The following is a 25015-nucleotide window of genomic DNA, read 5'->3' on the forward strand; positions in this document are numbered from 1 at the left end:
CCATCTCCCGTCTCCTCTCCCTGCCATCTCTCGCCTCCCCCCCGCCACCTCTCCATCTCCATTTCGCCCCCCCCCCCCCCCCCCCCCCCCTTCTTCACTTCCCCTCCGCCTCCTCCCTTGCCACCTTCCCACCTCCATGACACTGTTGGAAAGGTCACCTCCCCATCTGTAAGCCCCCAAATGAGGAGAGCATGGGGGGGGTGGACCTAGGGATGTATATACTGCCACATGGGCAGAGAATGGGGCTGCCACATGAGCAGCACATGAGCTGTCATTTGGGAAACATACCTGGAGGTTTGGGGCCTGTATGAAGGGAAGCAGTGGTACGGGACAGCCACGTGGCTCCCAGCAATTGACAGGACCAGATCTGCTCAGGAAAACAGCATGAAACATTGCGGGACAGATCACTCTGACATCAGCATCTGTAAGGAGGTGTACGGCTGCCTTCTGGTGGCTGTACGGAACTAAGACAGGTCCTCTGGGCTGGAAACGACCAGGACAGAAGCAGGATGAGCAGAGGGTGTAGGCGCCTGTATTACGTGACCATGGAGGAGGCCATGGGCCTGAAAAAAAAAGGCCTGGAAACAGGCACCTGGTTGGCGGACCGTATGGCGAGGCTTGTGGGCAGATTGTGGACCTGCAACAGACCCTACAAGTGGCGCAGCAAGGAGGGGCAACCAGCAGCAGTTTGGTTGGCATCATTGGGGCCTGGTTAGAGCCAGCCAACCAGGTTGGCTATGGGCTGCACAAAGGGCTGGACCCCGCACATAATAAAGGGCCTTTGTGCCCAGTTTTTGGAGGACCCCAAGTCGGTTGGGGGGGGAGTAATGAACCGACCAGCAGTTGGCCAATTTGGGTCTGCTGGGTCGGGTTCATTGGCTAGGCCTTGGGCCTATATAAGGAGGGCATTCAGCCCTCACTTTATATCTTCTAGTGCAGCCATTTACAAGCACTTTGGAGTAGTGGAGCAGCTATCTTGGGGCCTACATTCAGGAGGACCAAGAGGACCTGTGTGCTGCAGACAAAGCTTGGCAGGGGCTGCCTACCTAGGCTGACATTCAGGGCAGCAAGGTTGAGAAGAACACTCTAGACAGAGCGTCTACATACGCTCGAGGTGGAGCACGCGGGCTTAGAGATCTAGAAGTGCTTGACATCTAGTAGGAGAACCGAGAACCTTTTGTTATTGTATCCTGTCCTACTTTGTGGACGGACAGAAATATAAAGTGTTGCTTCTATATTTGTCTCTGATCATTGTCTTTTTACTGGCTTGCACTGTTGGAAAGGTCACCTCCCCATCTGTAAGCCCCCATATGAGGAGAGCATGGGGGGGGTGAACCTAGGGTTTAGTGTCTGTCACATGGGCATCTGATTGGATGCCATGTGGACAAGAGCAAGAAGGGATTGAGTGATAAGATGGGGCTGCCACATGGACAGCATCTTGGCTGTCATGTGGGCAGCACATCTACAGCTGTTGTGGGCAAGAATCCAAGCGATGGAGCGGGCCTGCAAGTGGGCAGATCAGAGTGGCGCAGCAGAGGCGGGACAGACCAGCACATGGGTCGGCCAGGAGAGAGGCTGGTTGGGCTGCCTGCCAGGCCTTATATAGGGCTGACCTAGGGGCTGGGCCCTTGCCTAGATTGGAGGGCCAAAAGCCCTAAAAGTGTGGGCCATAAAGGCCTAGTTTTGTGAGCCCTTAAAGGGCTGGACCAGCAGCAGACTGGTCGGCCAGTATAAGGCTGGCTGGTCGGTTTTCTCAGCAGGCCTTAGGGCCTATATAAGGAGAGGCTCTTGGCCTCATTTCATATCCAGCAGCCAGCATTCCAGGAGGCAGAAAGGAGCAGCAGGAAGCCACCCTCTGGACCTATATTTAGGAGGTGAGAGGGTGCTTGAAGGGCTGCAGACTTAGCCAAGAAGGGGCTGGACCTTGGCTGTCTTCTAGGGCAGCAAGGTGCTGAGATCATCATACCTTCTGGAGCAGCCATTCACAAGCAGGTTGGAGCAGTGGAACAGGGACCTGTGTGCTGCAGACAAAGCTTGGCAGGGCTGCCCACCTAGGCTGATTCACAGGCAATAAGGTGGAGAAGAACACACTGGACGGAAAGTCTATAGACGCTCGAGGTGGAGCACGCAGACTCGAGTCTAGAGATAGCCAGCAGATAGGAGAAGGACCTTGTGGTAAAATCAGAGGACCACACCATTGGTGGGACTCTGGATCTATATCTTTTGTATTGTGTCCATAGTTTTGGATGGAAATATATTTTTGGTGGTTTCTCTATCTGGCTGGTTCATTGTCTATTGATGAGTCTGCACATCTAATCTATATGACGCACATTAAGTAAAGAAGTTTGTGATTCCACACCCCACACGCACACTGTGTGAGCTCCTGGGCATTACTATCAGTCTTCCGCTGTGCGTACCCTCTGTTGGGTAATTTCTTGCACATCTATGCACATTAAGTTAAGAAGTTTGTGATTCCACACCCCACACCATACTGTGTGAGCTCCTGGGCAATTCTATCAGTCTTCCGTTGTGCGTATCCTCTGTTAAGTCATTTTTAACACCCACCCCTTCTCCGCCTCCTTCCTCGCCTTCCTCTCCCCCGTCTCCTCCCTGCCTTCATTCTCCTCCTCGTCCCTCCTTGCCGCCTCCTTCTCGCGTGTCCTTCTTTCTTCCCCGCCTTGTCCTCTCCATCCCGCCCTTTGTACTTGAGCCTCGCCTCCTTGTTCATGGCTTGTGGGTGGCAACTCAGAGCTGACCGCAAAGCCCCGTGTACCTTGGAGCAAAAACCTTCACATGGTGTTGCTTTAATGAGCAGCCCGTGCTGCTCAAAGCCCATTTGTTTGTAGGTACCGTCCTAGGAAGCAAGTTGGGTCCTTTTTTCCTTTTTCAAGGATCTTTGGGTGTGTTCGGGTTTGGGTTGCCGGGCTTCTTTGAGGTGCCTCTTTCTTCAAGGGCTCTCCCTAGCCTTTCTTGGGGGTGAGGCAGCTTCCCCGCCCACCATCTAGGTGTCCATTCTTTTTCTGTCCCTTCCTAGCAGTGGGAGTTTCTGTGCTTGTTCGGAGAAATAAAGTCTTAGTGGCGACCCTTGGTCTGGCAAGAGGGGCTCTATGGTAGCAGCCTCGAATCCCACAACTATTAAGGTCATTCTTTCTCCATCCGACAAGTAGCAGGTGGAGTATGGAGTTCAATCCCCCTAGGACCAGCCAATCGTGGGCATAATTGTGGGCCTCACATCCATAAGGAGACAGGTGAGAGAGTGGATCCAGGTGAGCTTGGCACTAGAGGGCGACCACATTCAAGAGGTGACCATCTACTGGAAGAGACATTTTCCTCATCCAGTTGAGCTCCCTCGCTATCGCCTTGACACTCGTGGAGTAGAGTCCCATCCTCCTTGGACTGCATTTGGTGTACCTCTTCCCTTGGTACCATGGCTTTACAGTGGAGGACATGGACACACCATGTTTCCCGATTCTTGGTGACGCTCCGCTTCTTGGGGCTCCCAAAGGAATACAGAGCTAGCGTTTGGCACGGTGTTGGAGTCCCTGCCTGATTTGGCATCATATGTGGTAATAGACGATGGAGTCCCCAGAATCAGACTGGTGGTTGAGAGCCCAGAGTCCCTCCCAGAGTTGATCCTCCTTGAGACCCTTGAGGACACGTCATCAGAGAGTGGAGATTTTTGGGTTACCAGGCTAGTGTCTTCGTTGTAGGCAGATGGGTCATTTAGCCATAGATTTCCCTCGTGGCCAGGGCCGGGCTCCTGCTTCCCCACCCCCGTAGGGCAAGCAGAGTCAGTAGGTCATGGCCCAACACCCCTTCGGACATGAGCCGCAGGAGTCTCAGACCCCTTGGGTGACGCTTCAGAGGGAGAATGGACCCAGGTAAAAAAGAAAAAGAAACCAAGCAAACTGGCTCAAAAGCGCCATAGGCAATGGGCTAGACATAGGGAGGGAGAGAGAGAGAGAGCAGTTCGAGAGACACCCGCAGAGGAGCAGCTGCAGGAGCCCTTGGTTGGAGACCCCCCTTGGCAAGGGCCACTGTCCAGCCAGGCGATCCTCTCGTACTGGAGGTCCAATGATCGGAGTCACGCATGCATAAGCAGTGAGCCTCGGGAGTTCTTGACGTTGCGATGGCAGAAGTTGCGGAGGTTAGCCCGACAGTGGTTGAGGAGGAGGGGATCCATAGCCCTAGCGAGCTTGATCAGCAGGGTGGGCCTGTGATTGCCCCTATTCCTCCCCCTGCCCTCCCCTCCTCTCTCCCTCCTCTCCCCCTCCCCCTTCCCCTCCCCCTCCTCGTGAGCTCCCCCACCCCCTCCTCCCCCCCTCGTCCCTCCTGCTATGGCCATCCTCACCACCCACCCACCCCTCTCCCTCTGCCTTCCCCCCCCTCCCTTCGCTCCTCCCTTTGCCCCTCCTCCTCCTCCTCCTCCTCCTCCTCCGTAGCTTCTTTAGCCTCCCCCCCCCCCCACCCCCCTTGGACCTTCCTCGACTCCCTTGCCATTAGGCAATGGCAAGACAACGTCCCCTTCCGTTTTCTCGTCTCAACATCTTGTCCCCTCCCTCCATTCAGGGTGGGATCCAGAGGGAAGGGGCTCGGCCTTCTGGTCAGCAGCTCCCAAACTCCATCCTGGGCACCTTCTACCGTGGGACTTTTGGAGATCGGGGACTACCTAGAGATTTCGGACTCTTACCCTCTGCCTCTGGAGATGACGCTTATGATCTTGCAGCCCCGAAAAGGGGGTTCGATCAGCATAGTGGGCTTCCAGATGCACCCAGCTTGGAGATTCTAGTTTGCCTCCATAGGGTTGGAGAAGTGGTCCCCAGCGGCATTTGATGCTATGTTGGGGGATCAGATTTCACGCATGATGGACGAATGGATGGGGCCACAGGGATTGGACCTTTGGCACGTCCATGGTGCTGAAGTGAATTGTTAGTTGAGCTTCACGCAGGAGAAGGCGATGTATGGTTTGGCAGTAGGGGTTATCAGATTGCCGCCCGAGACAAAGATTGATCAGGCATACTGCTGGCCACTCCAGCTTATCCACTCTTGCCATCCATTTTCTTTTTTGATGATATCTTTGTTATCGATGAGTTCTTGCATCCTTTACTACACCTAACATTCTTTTTGTGTGAATTTATGTTGATTACTCTCCTCATCATATCTAGTACCAAGATGTCCTCCATGCACTTGACTCATAGATTATCCCATGGTAATTGCATTAGTGCCAAATTGATGAATTTGTTGGGGTACAAGTGGGGTACAAAAAAATCCTTTCTACAAATGATGTAATCGTGTACACCTTGAATGGAATATTAAAGGTGAGGAGATTCAACAGGTTATGGCAGAGATTTGGCAGTAGCCAGAGTCAGCACCTTGCGAGGGCTGGGCTTTGTGGGTGGCAGATGCGATCGGGAGGAGCAGTGAGGAGCTGCAGTCTCACGCCCTTAGACAGAGGAGGGCTTCTCAAGAGAGCGAGCGTGCACTGCGACAGGACCTCACCTCCATAGAGAGGCTTAGGGTGCAAGACCCATGATCCTAGTGGCTTAGTGATAGATATGAGAGTCCGCGCCTTGAGCTCCAGGACACATAGGTTTGGCGGGCTGAGTTCTCCTACCACTCCACCGGGGCCCGTTGGGTACAACAGGGGGATATGATGACAAAGCAGTTCTTTCGGACCACTGGATCTCGATCAGCAGGCACACAGTTACAACGATTACGGGATCCGTAGAGCATTATGCACATCGATCTAGAGGAGATTCTAGAGTTGACCACGGTTTCTACAGCTAGCTCTTCAAGCGGAGAGGGTGACTCCAGCTTGTCTTGTGGCCCGTGAGCTAGTTTGGGACCATGTGCCGACGGTAGTCTCACGGGAGTTGTGTAGGAGTCGGGAGGAGCCTTTCACGGATGAGGAGCTCTAGGAGGCCCTCAAGGCCCCCCGACCCAGAGGTGTCCTGGCGAAGATGGCTTGACTCCCGGCCTTCTCCTGAAACTTCTGGGACATCATTTCCACCCCTTTCTGCTTAGCGTGCTAGGAGATCTTCGACACGAGCTGTCTTCCTCAGTCCTTGAGCAGTAGATTTGTTTGATCCTGAAAGGGGGAGATAGGTCAGGCATTCGGCAGTGGAGATCCGATCACCCTGCTTGACACCACATACAAGATCCTCGCTAAGGTCTTGAGTTTGCGGTTGCGGCCTCATCTCACCAACGTCATCCATGACATGCAGACCGGCTTTGTTCAGGGGCGCAACATCTTGGATAACATTTTCACGTTCTGGGAGGCAGTGGAGTGGGCCAGGGAATAGTCACAGCCTTTGGCCATCCTTATCTTGGATTTTTTGAGAAGTCTTACGACAGGGTGGAGTGGTCTTTCGTGGAGGGCACTATGCACAGGTTGGGTTTCTCAGACAAATGGATTAGAGGAGTCTCTGCGCTTTATGCGGGGAGCTCTAGTTAGATGCTTGTTGGTGGAAACACAGGAAAGGTGTTTTCTCTCTCTCGCTGAGTCCGTCAGGGTTGTCCCCTAGCTCCCTTTCTTTTCCTTTTTGTGGCGGAGGAATTGGGCTACTACTTGAGATCGTAGGTGGCGGGGCTCACAGGGTTGTGGCTCCCAATCAGACAGGAGGAGGAGCTGCTAGACTGAGAGTTTGCAGATGACACAGCCTTGTACAGCACAACAACGAGCTTGGAGAGAGTTGGGGGAGCCCTGGCTATGTATTGCGAGGCCTCAGGTGCACAGATCAATTGGACAAAATCCATCGGTTTCTTCACAGGCTTTGAGGAGAGACAGGAGATTCGAGAGTGGGGGAGTGCCTTTGGCTTCTGTTGGATACCGCTGGGCCAAATAGCGAGAGACCTCAGATGCCAGGTGGGTATTGATATTATAACAAAGCAGCAGATCGCCTCGGTCCTCGAGATTGTTTGGCGCAAGCTTCTTTATTGAAGCGCGACCAAACTCTCCCTTGTGGGCCATGCCTTAGTGGCAAACCAGGTCCTTCTTGCCACGGATTGGTACATTGCCTCATGCTGGTGTTTTCACAGAGGGTGCATTGGACAGCTCCGACGTTTGGTTCGCACTTTCCTTTGGGTAGGATCGGACGGCACGAGGAATACCAGAGCGCGGGTTGCTCGGCAGACGGTGATCATGCCGTAGGCATTGGGAGGCTTGGGTATCATTGATCTGGTGATGCATAGCAGAGTCCTACTAGGCAAGCTGGTTGTGCGCGGCCTCACCCTTGGTGCAGAGCCCTGGAACCTCCTCTTACAGTGAGGGCTTCTCAGGAACATCCCACGCACGGGGGGCAATGGCAGCAATCACTCAGATGGATCTTCTTAGGGCCCTCCTTACGGGGAAGGGGTCCCCCATGATGAGGAGCCTACATAGGGTCTGGCAGAGATTAGCAGGTGACCTCATTCGTGCTCAGTCTCGTTGCAGGGAGGAGTTCAAGTGACAACCCTTCATGCAGCACCCAAAGATCAGAGATCAGGATGGACGCATGCTGGGACAACGGATTCACATTGGATGGGCACAGTGGGACAACGGCCCAGCTTGCGCAAATGGAGTAGATTACCCTTGGAGGCAGAGGCGAGGCTTGGATCCTTAGCGCATATGCGAGGGGCAGGGCAACGGATGAGGGAGATTGACCTCGCCATCCCTGAGTCTTGGTGGGACCCAATGGCTCTCCCTCAAAGGGGTCCACGTTGGAGTGTCCATGTGGATTCTCCTGCCAACCCGGGTGGTATAAGAAAAGAAGGGCACCTCATCCACCCACTCCGTGAGACCGACCCTAGAAGGCCAAAACCACTCTCCGGATCCCATTGGACCTCCCTCAGGGGCCTAACTTCCCAAAGCTAAAGGCGCCATCCGAGGGCATTGCTGGGGGGGATCAATGTGCCACTCCTTTCCCAATTGGCCCACAACTCTGATCATCTGCCAATGAACCGCATCTAGACTCCTGTCTACCATCTCTGGGTCTCTCGCAGTGAGTGCCTGAAGCAAACCTCCAGGCCCTACGCGGAAGAAATCGGGCTGATTGCTGCCTTGCTGAATCATCATCCTCAAGGGGACCCCAATCCAAGAAAACTGACCCAACCAACTGTTGTCCATCCATGTGCAGAGTCCCTAGCCTAGAGGGTGCCCTAGGAGGTTCGTTCTAGGTTTTGGACTCACCTTTGATCCAGTTTGTGGCCAAGGAAGCTGGCTGCCCACGGAGCTTGCCCATAGGCCCATGGTTAGAGCTGATTCGGGTAGAAGGGCAGTGTCACTGCTGCTCTGCTGGAGCTCTAGAGACAGTCCCCCCTGCCTTTGGAGCTATCGCAACGCAGTGAGGATTTGGGTGGGAGCCTTGAATATTGTGTCCCGCATGTAGAGCCTTCAGAGTGTCACTCTACTTCAACAATATGTATCCACTTGCTTGGTAATTTTGTTTTTAGATTTAGATTTGATATGTTTTGCAAACCTACTGTTCAGTTAGGCACATAGGGGCATGGTCTAGCATTTGAAGGTGGACCCCCTTTGTTGGGGTTATGGGCATTAGTGTCCCACAGAGTTATGACCTCCTTTAGGAGGGACATTGGAAATCACACTCCATATGAGTACTCGATTTATGGGACCAATCAAATGCACAGATGGTATACCGACCTAGCAACCATTTAGGAGAATGTCTCTAGGCTTTGGGTGTGAGCCTGGAAGCATGCCAAAGAGACATGGAGATACAAGATAAGACGACAAACTAATGAGCTCAGTTATGGCTCTTTTGTGACTTTAGAGTACGTCATTCGATAGTACAAGCTGTTAGGTAACCGATCGTGAAATCAGAAATTTTTTTGCAAGACATTAAGCATGAAAAAAAATAGTAGAGCAAGCTCAAGTGTGGGAGTACTGACGGCACCTGATGGCACCACCACCTTTACTCACGTACCCGCCTTTGAAATCGAGCTACCAGCATCCTCCACTTGTCCCCCTCATGATGGGTGAACAGCCTGAAGTCTTCGAGGCACCAAGCTCTCAGGGTCTGTTTCAACCCGTCGTTCATTTGGCTAGGTTTGCAACCAAACACAATATCCGAGACATCATATCCCAGGCACAAATCCAGTTTACTTGGACCCTCTAGCTCCAACTGTGGTTTGTGTCGTTGTCCCCCTCTAACTCTCAGTCACCGTTTGAGTGTTCAGGTTCTGTCGAAGAATCCCGCTCTGCTTCAACAATCCCAGCCAAGCACCGAGATGATTCTAAGGACTCGTTGTTGTCCATGACATTCACAAAGGATCCTGACTCCTCTTTTGACAATTTCTCAATGTTTGACATCCTGACAGTAACACCGCGGTCCATGTATCTAATCTCAGCAGCACACGGAGTGGCCACTAAGAAAAGTTCCCCTATTGACACCTGAGCTAACTCCTCTGACTCTAAGTTGGCACCCTTCTTCTTTTGATAACCTTCTTATTTTTGCAATGTTTCACAAAATGTCTCGGCTCATCGCAAAAGAAGCACTTCTTCTCTTTCTTGCCCTTCTTCTTGTTGTCTTCTTGTAAAGAGTCCGCTCCGTCATCCATTTTGGGCTTGCCTTTGCCAGGCTTACCCTTGTCCTTGCCTTTGCTCTTGTCTTGAGCTATCATGGCCTTGTCATCCTTGTTCATACCATTGTACTTCTTTTTCTGAGCTCCTTGTTGCACCGGCAGTGGAACCAGCTCCTTGAAAGTTACTGGCATCGCCCTGTGTCTTGTAGTCATCATAGTCACAAAACTACTGTAGCTTCGGGGGGGGGCATTCTCAGCCACAGCCTTGCCATCCTGGTCGAGCTGGTCCTTTGACCAACTGGCGCTAGTTGATTCCGCTCCACCTTCATCTTGGTGATGTGTTCTTGTACCGATTCCCCTTCTTCCATACTCATGCTCAACAGCTCCGTCTCAAGGTTCAAGATTCTCGCCTCATTGTCGAGCTCATACATATTGATCAAAGTCATCCAGGCCTCGAAAGAAGTGTCCGCCATCTAAATATACGGCAGCATCGCGCTCGTCGTCGTACCCACAATGATAGCCAAGGCTTTTGTATCCCGGATATGCCATGCTCTAAGATAGGGTCTGTAGGCGTTGTCACCTCTGCCAAGGTTCCTGTGGTTGTAGTTACGGTGGCTTGAGCTATCATCTCCTTCCCCGTTGCAATCCCCTACAACTCCCTCAACAGCAAGTGGCTCTGGACTTTCATTTTCCACAATGGGTAGTTGGTCCTGTCGAACTTGCCTGTCTCACCAAAGATTAGGATCTGGTATCTGTTGCCCATGCTAATGAACTGAAATAGGAAAAGGGTCTAGAGAGTCATACACCTGTTTGTGAACGTGAGTCTCCCATTTGGGTACAATCCTTTAGACTCCAAAGCTACATCCTTCGAGCAATGAATCAAGGTTTTCCTTCAGCAAGGTCCTTGCCTTCAAGCTCGACTTCCCGATAGCTTCTGTCAAGGCTTTGATATCATTTTAGAAAAGTGACCTATCTCACATAGAGGGTATCCTGTAGCGGAAGACTGGTAGTTAGCTCAGAATTACACGCAGAAGCATATCACTATGAAATCAATGCTTCATCAAGTGTGTGTACTATGAAGCATCCCAATCTCATAAGGTACGCTGGCAGGTGGAAGGTGATCCTGTATCAAGCTGTAAGGACTTGGGCAACATTGTGGGTTGTGAAAGAGCTACATGTGGTGGAGTCCACCCCACGCACAAGCTTCCATCATCCTGTCACTAGAATTGACTGGATGTACACATAGGACGTGTCAGTTGTGGCTCATGCTTTTGCAGAAGGTTGCCAATCTTTGAACTGCGAAGACCAATGTATTGGATTTGTAGAAGATGTCCTGTCAGATGTGTAAAGTCCTATAAGAAAGGACTCACACGAAAACACTCACACAAGTGATAAGTAAGTATGTGCACAAGATATAATAAACATCAGCTGAAAAAAGAAGATATAGTAATGTCGATGGAAGAATGTGTAGGAGTGTTAAAGGTCAGGAGGAGGAGTGGCGGAGTAGATAGAGGAGGGGCCGACTAGACATGGAAGAGTGGGAAGGGAAGGGCTGAGGGTTGGCATGGAATGAGGGAGTGAAATTGAGTGGCTGAAAAGGGGTCGAGGTCATGAACAGAGGAGCTTGTTGCAGGGAGCGTGTTTCCCCTACAGCAATAGAGTCGGTGGGGGGGGCCTGTTTGAGTCGGGCAAGATGCCCCTACCTGTTTGGTTATTTTGAGGGGGCCTTGAGCCCTATAAAAGGGGGCATTTGGGTCCCCATAAGGCATCACTTGTAGCAGCTACTGAAGAGCGGAAAGAAGCAGCAAGAGCAGCAACAGTTGCGCCTATATCCAGGAGGTGAATGAAACTGAGGAGCTGCAGACTTAGCTCAGCAAGGGCTGCCCACCTAGGCTGACTACCCGGGCAGCAAGGTGGAAGGGATCACTGGATAGAGAGTCTATATAAGCTCAGAGGAGCATGTGGGCTCAGAGATCTAGAGGTTCTATGCAGATAGGAGGAGGAGAGGTTTGGTAAGATCGGAGGACCACAGTTTGGTGGGACTGTGTATCTCTTTTGTAATGTGTCCGGTTTTGGACGGACGGAAATATCATTGTGGATTCTACGTCTTGGATGCACTATCTATTTACTGGCTTGCACACACATCTATGAGTGTGAAGTACACACAAGTAAGTTTGATTCCATAGTAAAACACGTCCGCGTGTAATTTCAAGGACGCTCTATCAGTCTTCCGTTGCGGAATACTCTGTAGTTGGGTTGCGAGGACCTTGCTCAAGGATGACCTTGATTCACTGCTCGAGGGGAATAACTTCGACGTCTGAAGAATTGTACCTAGGCAGGGAGGCTCAGGTTCAGGCATGTGTATGAAAAAATGTACCCAGATGGGAGGCTCAGGTTCAGAGATGTGTACGACACTCTAAACTTTATTCCTTTCAATTCATTGTCATGGCCGACAGATATCAGATCCCTAATTTTGGTGAGATGGGCAAGCTCGATATGGGACCAATTATCCATTATGGAAAATGAAGGTTCCGAGCCACCTAGTGTTGAGGGAGTCGTGGGAGATTGCGAATGGAAGGGAGGTGATGCCTCAACCCACTGTGACTACTCGAGCCACATCAACTACAACAACAATGCTGACACTGGCAAACTGTGTTTTAGTGAGAGCATGGCAGTTCTGTGATGTTGAAGCCTTGGCTATCATTGTGCGTACCATGGCAGATGCGGTGCTTCCTCACATATAGATGGCGAGCACTCCTTTCGAGGCTTGGCCAACATTGAGGGACATGTATGAGCTCAATAATGAGGCGAGGATCTTGGACCTTGAGACGGAGCTGTATGGCATGAGCATGGATGAAGGGCATCAGTATAGGAACACATCACCAAGATGAAGGTGGTGCGGGTCTCGAGACCAAAAGGCGGCAGTTGGTCAAAGGACGAGCTCGAACGCGATGGGAAGGCTGTCGCTAGGAATACCTCCCTAGAGCTATAGTAGTTTTGTTACTACAATGATTGCACGGCCGAGGGTGGTGCTAGTGACTTTCAAGGAGTTGGTTCCATTGTTGCTGCAACAAATAGCTTGGGAAAAGAAGTATGATGGAATGGATGATAAAGCCCTAGTAGCTCAGGACAGGAGCAAAGGCAAGGGCAAGGGTAAACTTGGTAAAGATGAGCCCAAGAAGGACCAATCTTACGATGGAGCGGACTCTTTAGATGAAGAGAACAAGAAGAAGAGAAAGAAAGAAATAAATGCTTCTATTGTGATGAGCCAAGGCATTTTGTGAAGGATTGTAGAAAGAAAAAGGCCTATTAGAAGAAGAAAGGTGTTATGCTCTAGCCGAGATAGCATGACCTCGGAAAGATCGGTGGGCATTTTCTCTTAGATGACCAACTTTTGTAATAGTTAATGTGCGTAAATGAAATGGTCAAGAGAAGTAACTGCCAAGGTCCTAGGTGAGGGTGAGATGGCATTGACTAGGTAGTTCTGAGTGCTAAGGCCTAGGTGCACCTAAATGTGCAATAATCCCAAGGGGCAAGTGGTTTTAAATGTGCCCCAAGAGAGGGGTAAATGGTGCACCAAGTGGAAAGGCTAAAAGGATGACATTTGGCAAGGGGAACTATCTAGGGAAATGAGGGTCTCGTGGATATGCATGAGGAAAAAGAAAAGAAAGAATTAGAACACATGTGATCTATGAGAGAAGGCTGGGTGGAAAAATATAGATGCCATCGCCCGTGATCTGTGTGTGGTTTTTAGAGATAGAGTTTTATCAGTTGGTATCAGAGCTTAAGGTAAGGGTAGGGGCTCGTTGGGCTGTGACGGACAGCAGGCGGAGGAAATATCAGCGGCTGTGGTCGACGGGCTCCACGAAGATCATCGTAGCCTTCACAGACTGTGTGGAAGACGATTGCAGATTGAGCGCAGAGGTGACGCAAGGTGGTTAATTGAATTACTTGTACGTGACGGGAGCAGGTGGACGGGCATCTCCGGTTGATATTATGCGGTGACGAGGTGGCGTGGTGTTGACGGGAACTTACGTTCAATTACGCAGGCCTCCCTCCATCAGAGCGCTGTCCATCTATAAGCTTACAAAGATTCCGTTGTTCAACGAAGAACAGGCTAGATATCCTGGTCGATTGATGGTGTAACAAAGGGCAACGTAGGGAGAGTGGACAGGAAGAGTCGCCATCGCCATTGTCTGCCAAGTCTTCGTGCCTAATTGACATTATAGTTCTAGGAAGTCGCAGGCGAACCGATGCGCATCAGAGGCGAGTGACGACAGGCTGCCCGTCGGTGGTAGCGATGATGCTGAATCATTGAGTGGACTTCCGCAGTTTCACCGTTTTTTCTTTCCAGCCATTGGTGGGGCTTTGTTTGGATATGACGTCGGAGCTACATCGGGCACTTTGGTATCTTTAACGGGGGATGGTTAGAGCCCGATCGTTGAACTCGGGATATATATAAAAAAAAACGAACCAGAGATAAATACGACAAGGGGGATCAATCGACATTTCGAGGAGAAATCAGGGAGCACCTTCTTTTGATATAGTTTTTATATATGGTCCTGTTATTCTTACTCCGTAAAAGGAACGTTCAGAGCGTTATGTAATTGTGAGTTTAGTGCGCAGGAGAGAAAAACAGGAAAGCAAAATAGAAAAGAGGTGTATATATATTTTATTTGGGTTCTAGAAAAGACTGAAAAAAAAAAAACCATCTTCCATTGTGAACCTATGGAGGCAGAAGGACAGAATTCTAGTGAGTCTAGAGCACAGTCTGCACAACAAATGTCACATCACATAGCACCTACTTTGATCGGTAGGATTTCGATATTAGAAGATGCTTTACAGCAGATTATGAACCAGCAGCTTCAAGTGAATGTTGGTCAGAATGAGATCAGGGAGATGGTACAAGCCTTGTCGGCTAGACCGTCTAGAATTGATAAGGGCAAAGCTCCAGCAGAGCCAGAGCCCAGTATACATTCATTAGAGCGCGCAAGGGTCAAAGTGCCTAATATCGCTAATTATAGACCGGAGAAGTAAGCTGGTCGGATGACCGAGCGCAGCTTTGATGTGATCGAGGTTTGGTTACACAAGTGGGAAGAAGCCTTCGCCGTTTGTGAAATTAGATCTGATCTAAAGAAAATCCGTGAGGCCACACACCTGTTTATTGAGGCAGCGGATAGATGGTGGATAAAGCAACAGAAGGATCAAGTTGCTCCTACCACGTGGGAAGGGTTTAAAGCTGAATTTAAGAAACACTTTCTCCCACCTGATGAAGAGTCCCGAGCTTGGGATGCTTATAGAAATCTTCATCAGAGGAGTCTGTCGGTGGCAGAGTACACCGACAAATTTAGGGAATGTGTCATGAAAATAACAGACCCTCTCCCTATGTTGGTTCAGTTAAAAGACTATATCTATGGACTGAACGACAAGATCAAAATGGAAGTTCGGGCTAAGTATGTGACTACATTAGATGAATCTATTGCAGTAGCCCTGAACTATGAGGATGCCAGAGGCAGATCTGGTGGATTTGTGCAGGCAGGGACTCAGTATGAGTACCCGAAAAAAGGGGGATTTCAGAGGAAATGGACTTCAAAGACAAGTGTCTCGCAGCCAAGTGGCCAAACCAAGCAGGTGAAGCCGGTTGAGGGACCAGTAAAAACAAGTACCACCGTTGGGGTGAAAAGAAAAATAACTCCGATGGCAGCCCAAGCTTGGTCAAAGTCCTCGTTGACCCCTGAACAAAAAGAGAAAGCTAGAAAAGAAGGATTGTGCTTCGGCTACCTTCAGCGACATCAGTGGAAGGATTGTCCACTGAATAAAGACCGTCGCACGGCTAATATGATAATATCTGAATGCGACGTGGAAATGCAGGAGAGTCCCAATGCGGAACATATGCAAATGCAACTGGCGGGACCTTCTCAGAGGTTAGTACCTTGTTTGTTATGTGTGTCTGTTACTAAGCTAGTGACGAGTGCACCTGATAACATCCTATCTAAGGCCGCAGCAACGGGGTATACAGCCTTTAATGATACGGAGCTAATTAAAATGAAAGGGCAAGTGGCCAGTCATGATGTCATTGTGTTGTTTGACTCGGCGTCAACTCACAATGTGATTAACTCCAAGCTCGTGAAGAGGCTGAAATTAAGAACAAGCCCATCTGACTATGCGTATACAGTCAGAATGGCAGATGGAAGTTCAACTGAAGTATGGGACCAAAGGGTTACCCAGTTGGAGCTTCTGATTCAGGACTATGCTGAGAAGCTTGATTTTGAAATGACCAAGCTTGCTCATGCAGATATAGCCCTGGGTATGGCGTGGCATACTAGGAAGAATCCAGTCATTGATTGGAAAAAGCATTCAATTCAAGATGAATGATGTGCTTTATGTCTTGCGAGGTGAAAAAGATATACCTCAGGGATCGTTGGTTTCCGTGATGGAAATCAGAAAAGTTCAAGTAGAGTTTTTATTCCTTTGCACAGCATCGGTAGAGCCGGTGATGATTCTTCGGCTAGCACTGATGTTACGCAAAGTGGTGAGATGGCCAAGTTAGCTAATCTTATAACAGAGGAGTTCTCTGAATGTTTTAGGGATGAACTACCTTATGGGTTACCTCGAGAGCGGAAAGTTCAGCATAAGATTGAGCTGATCCCGGGTGCAGAACCTATAAATAGACCTCCCTATAGAATGAGCTTTACTGAAGAGGCGGAGGTGCGTAGACAACTGGAAGAATACCTCAAGTTGGGGCAGATTCAACCAAGTTTCTCACCTTTTGCTTCGCCAGTGATATTAAAGAAGAAAAAGGATGATACGTTTCGCCTCTGTATAGATTACAGAGCATTGAATAATATCACTGTTAAGCACAGGTATCCGATGGCTCGAATTGATGATTTGCTAGATGCATTACATGGAGCCGTGATTTTCAGCAAGATTGATCTTAAGTGTGGCTACCATCAGATCCGGATTAGAGCCGAGGATGTGCATAAAACCGCTTTCAGGAGCAGGTTTGGTCATTATGAGTTTTTGGTAATGCCCTTCGGACTTACCAATGCTCCAGCGACCTTCGTCATGCTTATGAACGATTTACTATGTCCGTATATCGGAAAGTTCGTAGTACATTTTATTGACGATATCCTGATATTCAGTAAAAGTATTAGTGAGCATCGTGAACACTTAAGAATAGTGTTTAGTACTATGAGGAAAGCCAGTCTTTATGTGAATAAAAAGAAAACTATACTGTGTATGGTTAGGCTTGAATATTTAGGGTTCATAGTTACTCCATAGGGGGTAGAAATGGATCCGAAGAAAGTGGCTGCGATACTAACTTGGCCAATCCCTCAGAGTCTGACCGCGTTGCGATCATTCTTGGGATTTGTCCAGTTTTATAGAAGGCATATCAAAGGATATTCCGGAATAGTATCGCCATTGACTGATCTGACCTCGGATAAAGTACCTTTTATTTGGGGAGAGAATCAACAAGAAAGTTTTAACACCATAAAACAAGTTGTGGTCACAGGACCGGTGTTAAAAATAGTTGATCCCTAGAAACCGTTGTTCCTAGAAACCGATGCAAGTGGCATTGCGGTAGGAGTAGTTCTCCTTCAAGAGGGAAGGCCAGTAGCCTTTGAAAGCAAGAAGCTTTCTCCCTCTCAAAGAAATTGGCCAACTCATGAATTGGAGTTGTATGCTGTTATCCATGCTTTGAAAACATGGACGCATTATTTGTATGGTTCAGAGTTTTATGTGGATGTAGATCATGATACTCTGAATTTTTTGTAAACAGCCTGACTTGAGGGGCCGCCAAGCTAGGTGGGCAGAGCTCATGCAGGAGTTTAATCTAACGATTCGGTACCGAAGAGGAAAAGACAATAAGGTTGCTGATGCTTTGTCTCGCATTATGCACAACCTGAGTTTCACGGTATAAGAGAGTGCTCCAATGACCGAGATTAAAGAAACTCAAAAAGTGGACGAGTTTGTCTAGAGCTTATGGCCTAAAGCTCATGTGTTAAAACCCGGGGAAAGTGAAAAGGATGACCTGGCATCCAGAAAAGGCCAAACTTATGCAAGATATACCATAAGGGATGGTATGCTAGTTAGAAATGGCAAGGTTGTAGTACCTAGTCAGAATGATCTCAGGCAGAGAGTCATTCGACAGTGCCATGATAGCCCGTGTGCGGGACATCCAGGTGTCGAGAAGACATATGATCTCGTGAAGCGAGATTTCTTTTGGCCAAAGATGAAAAAGCATATTCATGAATATGTGACACGGTGTTTCTCGTGTCAGGTAAGCAAGGCCGAGTGGGTGAAGCCACCCGGACTTTTACAGCCCTTGGAAATACCACTAAGTAAGTGGGAGAGCATTTCCATGGACTTTATTATAGGGCTGCCTATGACCCAAGGAGGATATGATTCTATCCTGGTGGTGGTTGATCGTCTAACTAAGATGGCTCACTTCATTCCGACTAGAGAGTCTATTAGTGCCCCGCAAGTGGCAGATTTGTTCATTAGACATATATTTCGTCTGCATGGATTGCCTAGATCCATAGTGTCAGACAGAGATGTCAGATTTACCGGTCATTTTTGGACAGCGGTATTTGAGACACTAAGGACTGAGCTGGGAATGAGTAGTGGGGATCATCCTGAGACGGATGGTCAGACGGAGAGAGTCAACCAGACTTTAGAGGATATGCTGAGGGCATATGTGTCATTGAGGCAACATACGTGGGACAAGTGGTTGCCATTGTTGGAGTTTGCCTACAATGATAGAAAACATTCATCTACCGGGTTCAGTCCGTTTGAGCTGAACTATGGTTATAGACCAGTCAATCCAACTATAGTTGGAGTACCTCAGAAAGTGCCTAGTGCCGCGAACTTTGTGGTTCAGATGCGGGAGATGCTAGCACTTGCGAGAGCTAATATCCGCCAGGCTATGGATAGAGCCAAGGTGTATGCGGATGAAAACCGGTCTATAAGGGTATTTAAGGAAGGGGAAAAAGTTTTTCTTAGAGTTCCTTCGCACTCGAAGTCGTTGACTTCAGGAGAGTGTGCTAAGTTATCACCTCGATACTGTGGGCCGTGGTTAATTCTAAAGAGAATAGGCAGTGTAGCCTATAAATTAGAATTGCCACAGGGGTGTAAGGTGCACCCGGTTTTTCATGTTTCGCGCTTAAAGAAATTTTTGCATACAGGTGACTCACTAATCGAAGGTGTGGTTTTGTTTCAGGAGATAGAGGATATTGCAAGGCGCAAGCCAACAAGAATCCTGGACCGAGGAACAATGCAAATACGAAATCAGAAGATACCCACGGTGTTGGTTGCATGGCATGGTCAACCTCTATCGGAAGCTACCTGGGAATCCGTATACCAGTTACGGAGAGTGTTCCCAGATTTCATCATCGAGGACGTTGATGCTTGAAGAGGGAAGGAATGTTATGCTCTAGCCGAGATAGCATGACCTCGGAAAGATCGGTGGGCATTTTCTCTTAGATGACCAACTTTTGTAATAGTTAATGTGCGTAAATGAAATGGTCAAGAGAAGTAACTGCCAAGGTCCTAGGTGAGGGTGAGATGGCATTGACTAGGTAGTTCTGAGTGCTAAGGCCTAGGTGCACCTAAATGTGCAATAATGCCAAGGGGCAAGTGGTTTTAAATGTTCCCCAAGACAGGGGTAAATGGTGCACCAAGTGGAAAGGCTAAAAGGATGACATTTGGCAAGGGGAACTATCTAGGGAAATGAGGGTCTCGTGGATATGCATGAGGAAAAAGAAAAGAAAGAATTAGAACACATGTGATCTATGAGAGAAGGCTGGGTGGAAAAATATAGATGCCATCGCCCGTGATCTGTGTGTGGTTTTTAGAGATAGAGTTTTATCAAAAGGGGCCAGCTCAGAGTCAGAGTTAGCCCAGTTGGTGGTCAAAGAGGAAAATTTTCTTAGGGCATCTCCCAGTGTTGTTGAGATTAGGTATACGGACCCGGTGTTACTGTTAGGATGTCTGACATTGAGAGATGGTTAGAAGAGGAGTCAGAATCTTTTGTGAAGGTGATGGACAATGATGAGTGCCTGGAGCCATCTGGGTGCTTCGCTGATGTCACTGACACAGAGGGGGATTCTTTGACAGGACCTGAGGACCCGGAGCTAGATGGAGGCTGAGACTTAGAGGGGGACAACATAGATCCACACATGAAGCTTTACAGTCTAGGTACTCTAGATTTATGCCTGGGATATAATGTCTCGGTATGTTGTTTGGTTGCAAACCTAAGACGGACGACGGGTTGCAATAGATCCTGAGAGCATGTTGTGTGGAGGACTTCAGGCTGCTCACCCATCATGAGGGGGACAATTGGAGGATACCGGTACCTGGAGTGCTCGAGTTTGAAGGCTGGTTCGTGACTGAAGGTGGTGGTGCCAGCAAGTGCTACCTTGGTTGGACCTGTGTACCAGACTGGTGTGCTGAAGTGGAATTGGACTTGGCGAAGCAGGAGCCACTGGATGAAAAGCCAAGAAACTATGATAACACCAAAATGATCCAGAGGGCTACTACATAGGAGCACTGGAGCACCTTCATTGACGGATTGGGATTGGGTCATTGTGGGGCAGTGAGAGGGGGTGTTGGATTGGGGTTGGTCACCTCCCCACCTATGAGCCCCGAAATGAGGAGTGCATCGGGGGGGGGGGGTGGACCATAGGACAATAGAGAGGGTCATGGGGCTGCCACATGGGCAGCACATGGGCTGCCATGCTGGCAGTAGAGAAAGGGAAGTACCTGGTACAGAGAAGCCACCATGGAGGGCAGATCTTGGAAGGGACAGACTGTGCAGGGTTTCCAGCAAGCAAGGGCGACTGACTACCCGGACAGCAAGGTGGAAGGGATCACTAGAGGGAGAGTCTACATAAGCTTAGAGGAGCATGCGGGCTCAGAGATCTAGAGGTGCCAGGCAGATAGGAGGAGAGCTTTGGTAAGATCGGAGGACCACGGTTTTGGGACTCCGCATCTCTTTTGTATTGTGTCTGGTTTTGGATGGACGGAAACATATAATTGTGGATTCTATATTTGTCTTGGATGCAGTCTATTTACTGGCTTGCACACACATCTATGATTGTGAAATACACATAAGGAAAAAAGTTGATTCCGTTGTGAAACACTTCTGCGTGTAATTCTGGGACGCTCTATCAGTCTTCCGCTGCGGGATACCCTCTGGTTGGATTTCATTTCTAACATGAATTTGGCATAATTGCTTGAATGGCCTTAAAGAAACATCATGAAAATCTTCCATGAGTGAAAATGGAATTCAAATTTAGTTTTTTGCTCCCTTAAGGCGCTTGGGAGTTTTGCTCTCTATTCAGTTCTAGATGAAAAGGGTGAGAATAAGTAGTTTTGCTGTTTGCTGCTTGGACTGCTGGGTGACTTACTCTACAAAATTTTCAGGAAAGAAGATTGCTTCAAAGAAAGAGGAGCTGCAAGAATTGGTGGAGCACTTTAATGTGAGTTATTCTCTCTGTTTTGCATACCCTTGATCATTTTGTGGGAATGCAAAAGCTCTGACTGCAGGGATAGTTTTCTGGTAATGCTAGCTTATAAAATAGTGCTTGAGGGAGTAAACTAATTGCAACATGCACTTTGACTTTTTTTGTAATCTCCCCTCATCTGGGGTTAGAGCCTTTCATGGGTGATGGAGTGTAATGCTACTTATCTAATCATCATGATTTTGTCTTAAGTCTTCTAGTAGTCTAGGCAAGGAGGCTAGCTTTGCTTTTATTTATGACTATTCTACTAAGCAAGGAGACAATGTTAGGAAAATTCCAGCTATCAAGGGACAATAAGAAACATGTGGTTGGCGTTTGGAAGAGTAGGGCAGGGAAAAGGGGGGAGAGGGTTGGGTATCCCTAGATTCCACCTTATGATCATTGGGTTTAGAGGATGCTAGTCCAACGCACAACTTGCCTGAAGAAGATTGGCTTTAGAGGGATGCTCGTCCAAAGCACAACCTGGCTGAAGATGATTGGGCCTACCTAATGGGGTTACATGCTTCACTCATGAGGCACGTTGAGACCATTAGTCTATGGTGAGATTAAGTTGAAGATGGTCTCCAGGTATGTTTGACAAATTCAAAGTAGCACTCCAGGGACTCATGCTTGGTCTCGGGCACAAGCACATTGTGGGAATCGCTTTGGCGAAGTTTGGGTCAATTTTGAGATCCCTACTCCAGAGATTAACTTTCAGGTCAGAACAAATTAATTAACTAATTATCTAAATGTAAGGGTAGAGGATAATCAGTCTTGTAGACATTTGGAAATACAAAGGAAGTAAGGGCTTTGTGGAACTAAGCCCTTTAGGGTTGCTTCAAGGAGTATCAGAGCAAACCTGGGGATGGATTGCTTTGCAATGTTTTGATTTAGCCTATAAAACTCATTTTGAATTTTTTTGATTAAGAACATGATCAAATCTGAACAATTGCGTGGAGGGAATTTTGAGGCTTCTAAGCATGTAGAATGGGGGCTGCAGCTGCGATACTAGACCGGATCTCACCTTGTACTTTGATGACAGGTGGTGGTAGTGATAAGGGAGATTGCCATATTGATATTGATATGATGTTATCTATATTGACTATGTGGCATTTCGCATTTTAGTATGGGTGTTGATGCTCGTTTAGTAGCTTAACCTTTCAGCTTGTTTTGTATCAGGCTTCTCATAGTCTCATATTGGTCTTCCAAAGACGTTAATAAACTTTTTTTCTTTCTTTCATTCTCCTTGAATGTAAATATATATTAAATGCTCTAAAAAATCCAGAAAACAGCAAAACCATGTGCACGTGTCAATGTTGACTTGTGAAAGAATGCAAATGCATGTAGATTTTAACTGAGCTGATGTTCTTCTCTTCTTTCAAGAGGATTTAGCATTGCATCGTCACCTGCTTCATTTATATAAGCATTATTGTCTTGTCCATTTTTCAATCCTAATCTCTCGTTAGTATTCAAAATTTGAAGAGTTTCTGTTTGTTTCAATAATCACAATGACTCCTGTTGAATATAGGAAGCTCATAAGGTTGTCCTTTTGCAGATAGACGTTGAAAATCCTTGTGTCATCATGACTCAGGATAGAAGCAGGGAATTTCTCAATTCAGGAAGTGGGAAGGATAAATTTAAGGTAATGCCCTATTATGATTTTTGAAGCACGTGGCCTAACTGCAAAGAAATAAAAGGTGCTGTTGTTTTTACAATTGTGTATTAGCTTGCAATGAAATTCACAAACTGGATCTCTAGCAATACATGAATGACTATGTGATGTTACTTTTCCTTCTTATTACGTGGGAAGGGTGGCTTGTTTTTTCCTGCTGTCATTACACGTCTGTACTTTTGCAGTAATGAGAAATAATTTTTAATTAATATTCTATCTTCAAAGCAACTCCTTCATGTTCGGTTGTACTGTTTCCTTAGACGAAAACACAGAATGAAAACCGTTTTGGTTGTCATTCTGTTTTGATGTAAGCTTTTTATGAGAGGACTCCATCTCTGAGGACCTGTACCCACCCAAAGATTTCGTTGCTAACTCATTCAACTTCACAATAGTTGGTACATGTTGTGCTTTGCATGCATATGGGAAGTTTGAACCTCCTAGGATCGTTTTTTTTACCAGGCCTTGCTACTCATGTTCTATGTGCCTAAGTCGTCTATCAAGTGTCTGCTTAGGTGTGTTGTTGGATATGGAGCATCAAGACTAGTTCTAGTATCCTTTTTAATGTTGACTCATAGATATCTGTAAGGTCTTCTACCTTAGGGCACTATTTTTGAGTAAGAATCCGTCCACCTGTTAAAGCATGTCAACGACAATAGTCGCTTGGTAACATGACCCCCTTAGGGTTGGGCCAGCAAGCTCACCTCCCAGCCATAGGTTCAAATGCCTCGAACCACAGCGAGCCTGAGGTCTAGAAGGTATGTTTGCTGCCCATATGACAGCCAACCTGCTGCCCACATGGCAGCCCTAATCTTGTCCCAACCTATGGCGTAAAAGCTTTCCGGAAGTCAATATACAAACGTAGTGTTTGACTGATGTGACTATGATGAGGTGATTTTGTGTGACAAGATCATGCCAAAATCAGAGCAGAAGTTGGTTTGCCCAATGTTCAGCTCTGCCTTTTAACGAGGTGTATCTCGATTCTCTAGAATAATCCCATAAATCTTTGCAAGAGAATGACCTATCATGGTTTTTTGTTACTGGAAGTTGCCTTCTGATGGGGCAGATAATGTTAACATCCCAAGCCGCTGGAAAGACTCGAGAGGTAACTTCATTTGAACAGCCCTGCAATTTAAGGAACTAATATTTCTGCTGCATGGATTCGAATATGGCTGGAGGTCACCAGGGTTCCTTGAGCTCTTGGCTTTCATCTTCTTAATGGCTTTCTTCCTGAGAAGAAGTGGCAGAGGGCCACCTTGTCAAAGATTTGGTGGGTGGCCTAAAGAGAGCAGGAGAGACGATCAAAAGAAAACATGCATTTCTGGCAGCTGCAGGGCCTGAATGCAAATGACTAGGGTAGATTTGAGCTGGTAAAGAGCTTCAGGGAGTGGGTGGGAGAAGGGCGAGAAGCTGTTGGTGGAGCAGGAGACGACAAGGAGAGGTGAGTAGCAAGGAGATGCCTCAGAGAAGCATTTCTTACTATCTTAGCCGGAATCCTTTTTCATTTTGCAGAATTTTGAGTTGGCTTTTTCTTCTTCTCTGACTTTGAAAGTAACAACCATCCGCTCAGATTCTCATGGACTATATCTCATGTATTTGAGCATAGAATCACATTTTAGTATTTGCTTCTCTCTTGCAATGCTGGCATAGATAAGCTACGCTAACCGCCTATCTCTGGTACTTCTATTCTTTGATAGAACTAACTTTTTAATCCCCTTGCACAAGAGCAAAAGCTTTGGAGGTGTGCGAGTCTCTTTTTGTTCCTCATGTATAAAATGAGCAGGCATTGAGCTTCGTTCTCATCAGTTCCCTTGCTCTTCCCATCAAGCCTTACAAGGCTGAATCTTGTTCTCTCCATGTATGTTCATCACATTGATGATGAATGTACCAAACAGCTTTGGGGTGGTTGTTTGTAGTCTAGTGTGCTGCATTGCTTTCATACAATCACAAATGCCTGTGGGCGGACGGGCTATGTCAAAGTCATATTTGCCTATTTAAAATCTCCAACACACACAGACACAAACTAGGGATGGGACTCAGGAGTGTTCAAGCACACTCGCGTGCATGCATGCGCGAGGTGGATGGATATCCATCCAATATCCATCCATCTGTACATACATCCATGGATGCATTCCAGCATCATGCATGCATCCATCAATCGAATTTGCCTGCCATTGCCAATATTCAGATCCTACAACTGATGAATTTTACAAGTTTGTATCCATCCATCCATGTATGTTTGCCCGCCATTGCCAATATTCAGACCCTACAACCGAAGAGTTTGATGAGTTTATATCTATCCATCTATCTTTGCCTGCCATTGCAAATA

General features: G+C 47.8%; 1 protein-coding gene across 4 annotated transcripts in view; it reads left to right on the top strand.

Moving 5' to 3' along the window:
* The window catches only part of LOC147882264 (structural maintenance of chromosomes protein 6A-like), a 150043-nt gene that overhangs the window by 17504 nt on the left and 107524 nt on the right, over nucleotides 1–25015 (top strand). For all 4 annotated transcript variants that reach the window (XR_015543942.1, XR_015543941.1, XM_087401568.1 and 1 more), the window contains exons 5-6: nucleotides 20941–20996; nucleotides 22573–22659. Coding sequence is in view for 2 of the 4 variants with exons in the window: in XM_087401568.1 (XP_087257694.1) it covers nucleotides 20941–20996; nucleotides 22573–22659 (143 nt within the window). In the remaining 2 variants the exon portion in view is untranslated. The remainder of the gene's footprint in view (nucleotides 1–20940; nucleotides 20997–22572; nucleotides 22660–25015) is intronic.

This window comes from Dipteris shenzhenensis, chromosome 30 (assembly GCF_047967505.1).
Source record: "Dipteris shenzhenensis isolate YYH24624 ecotype China chromosome 30, Dip_SZ_1.0, whole genome shotgun sequence".
NCBI classification, from domain to species: domain Eukaryota; kingdom Viridiplantae; phylum Streptophyta; class Polypodiopsida; order Gleicheniales; family Dipteridaceae; genus Dipteris; species Dipteris shenzhenensis.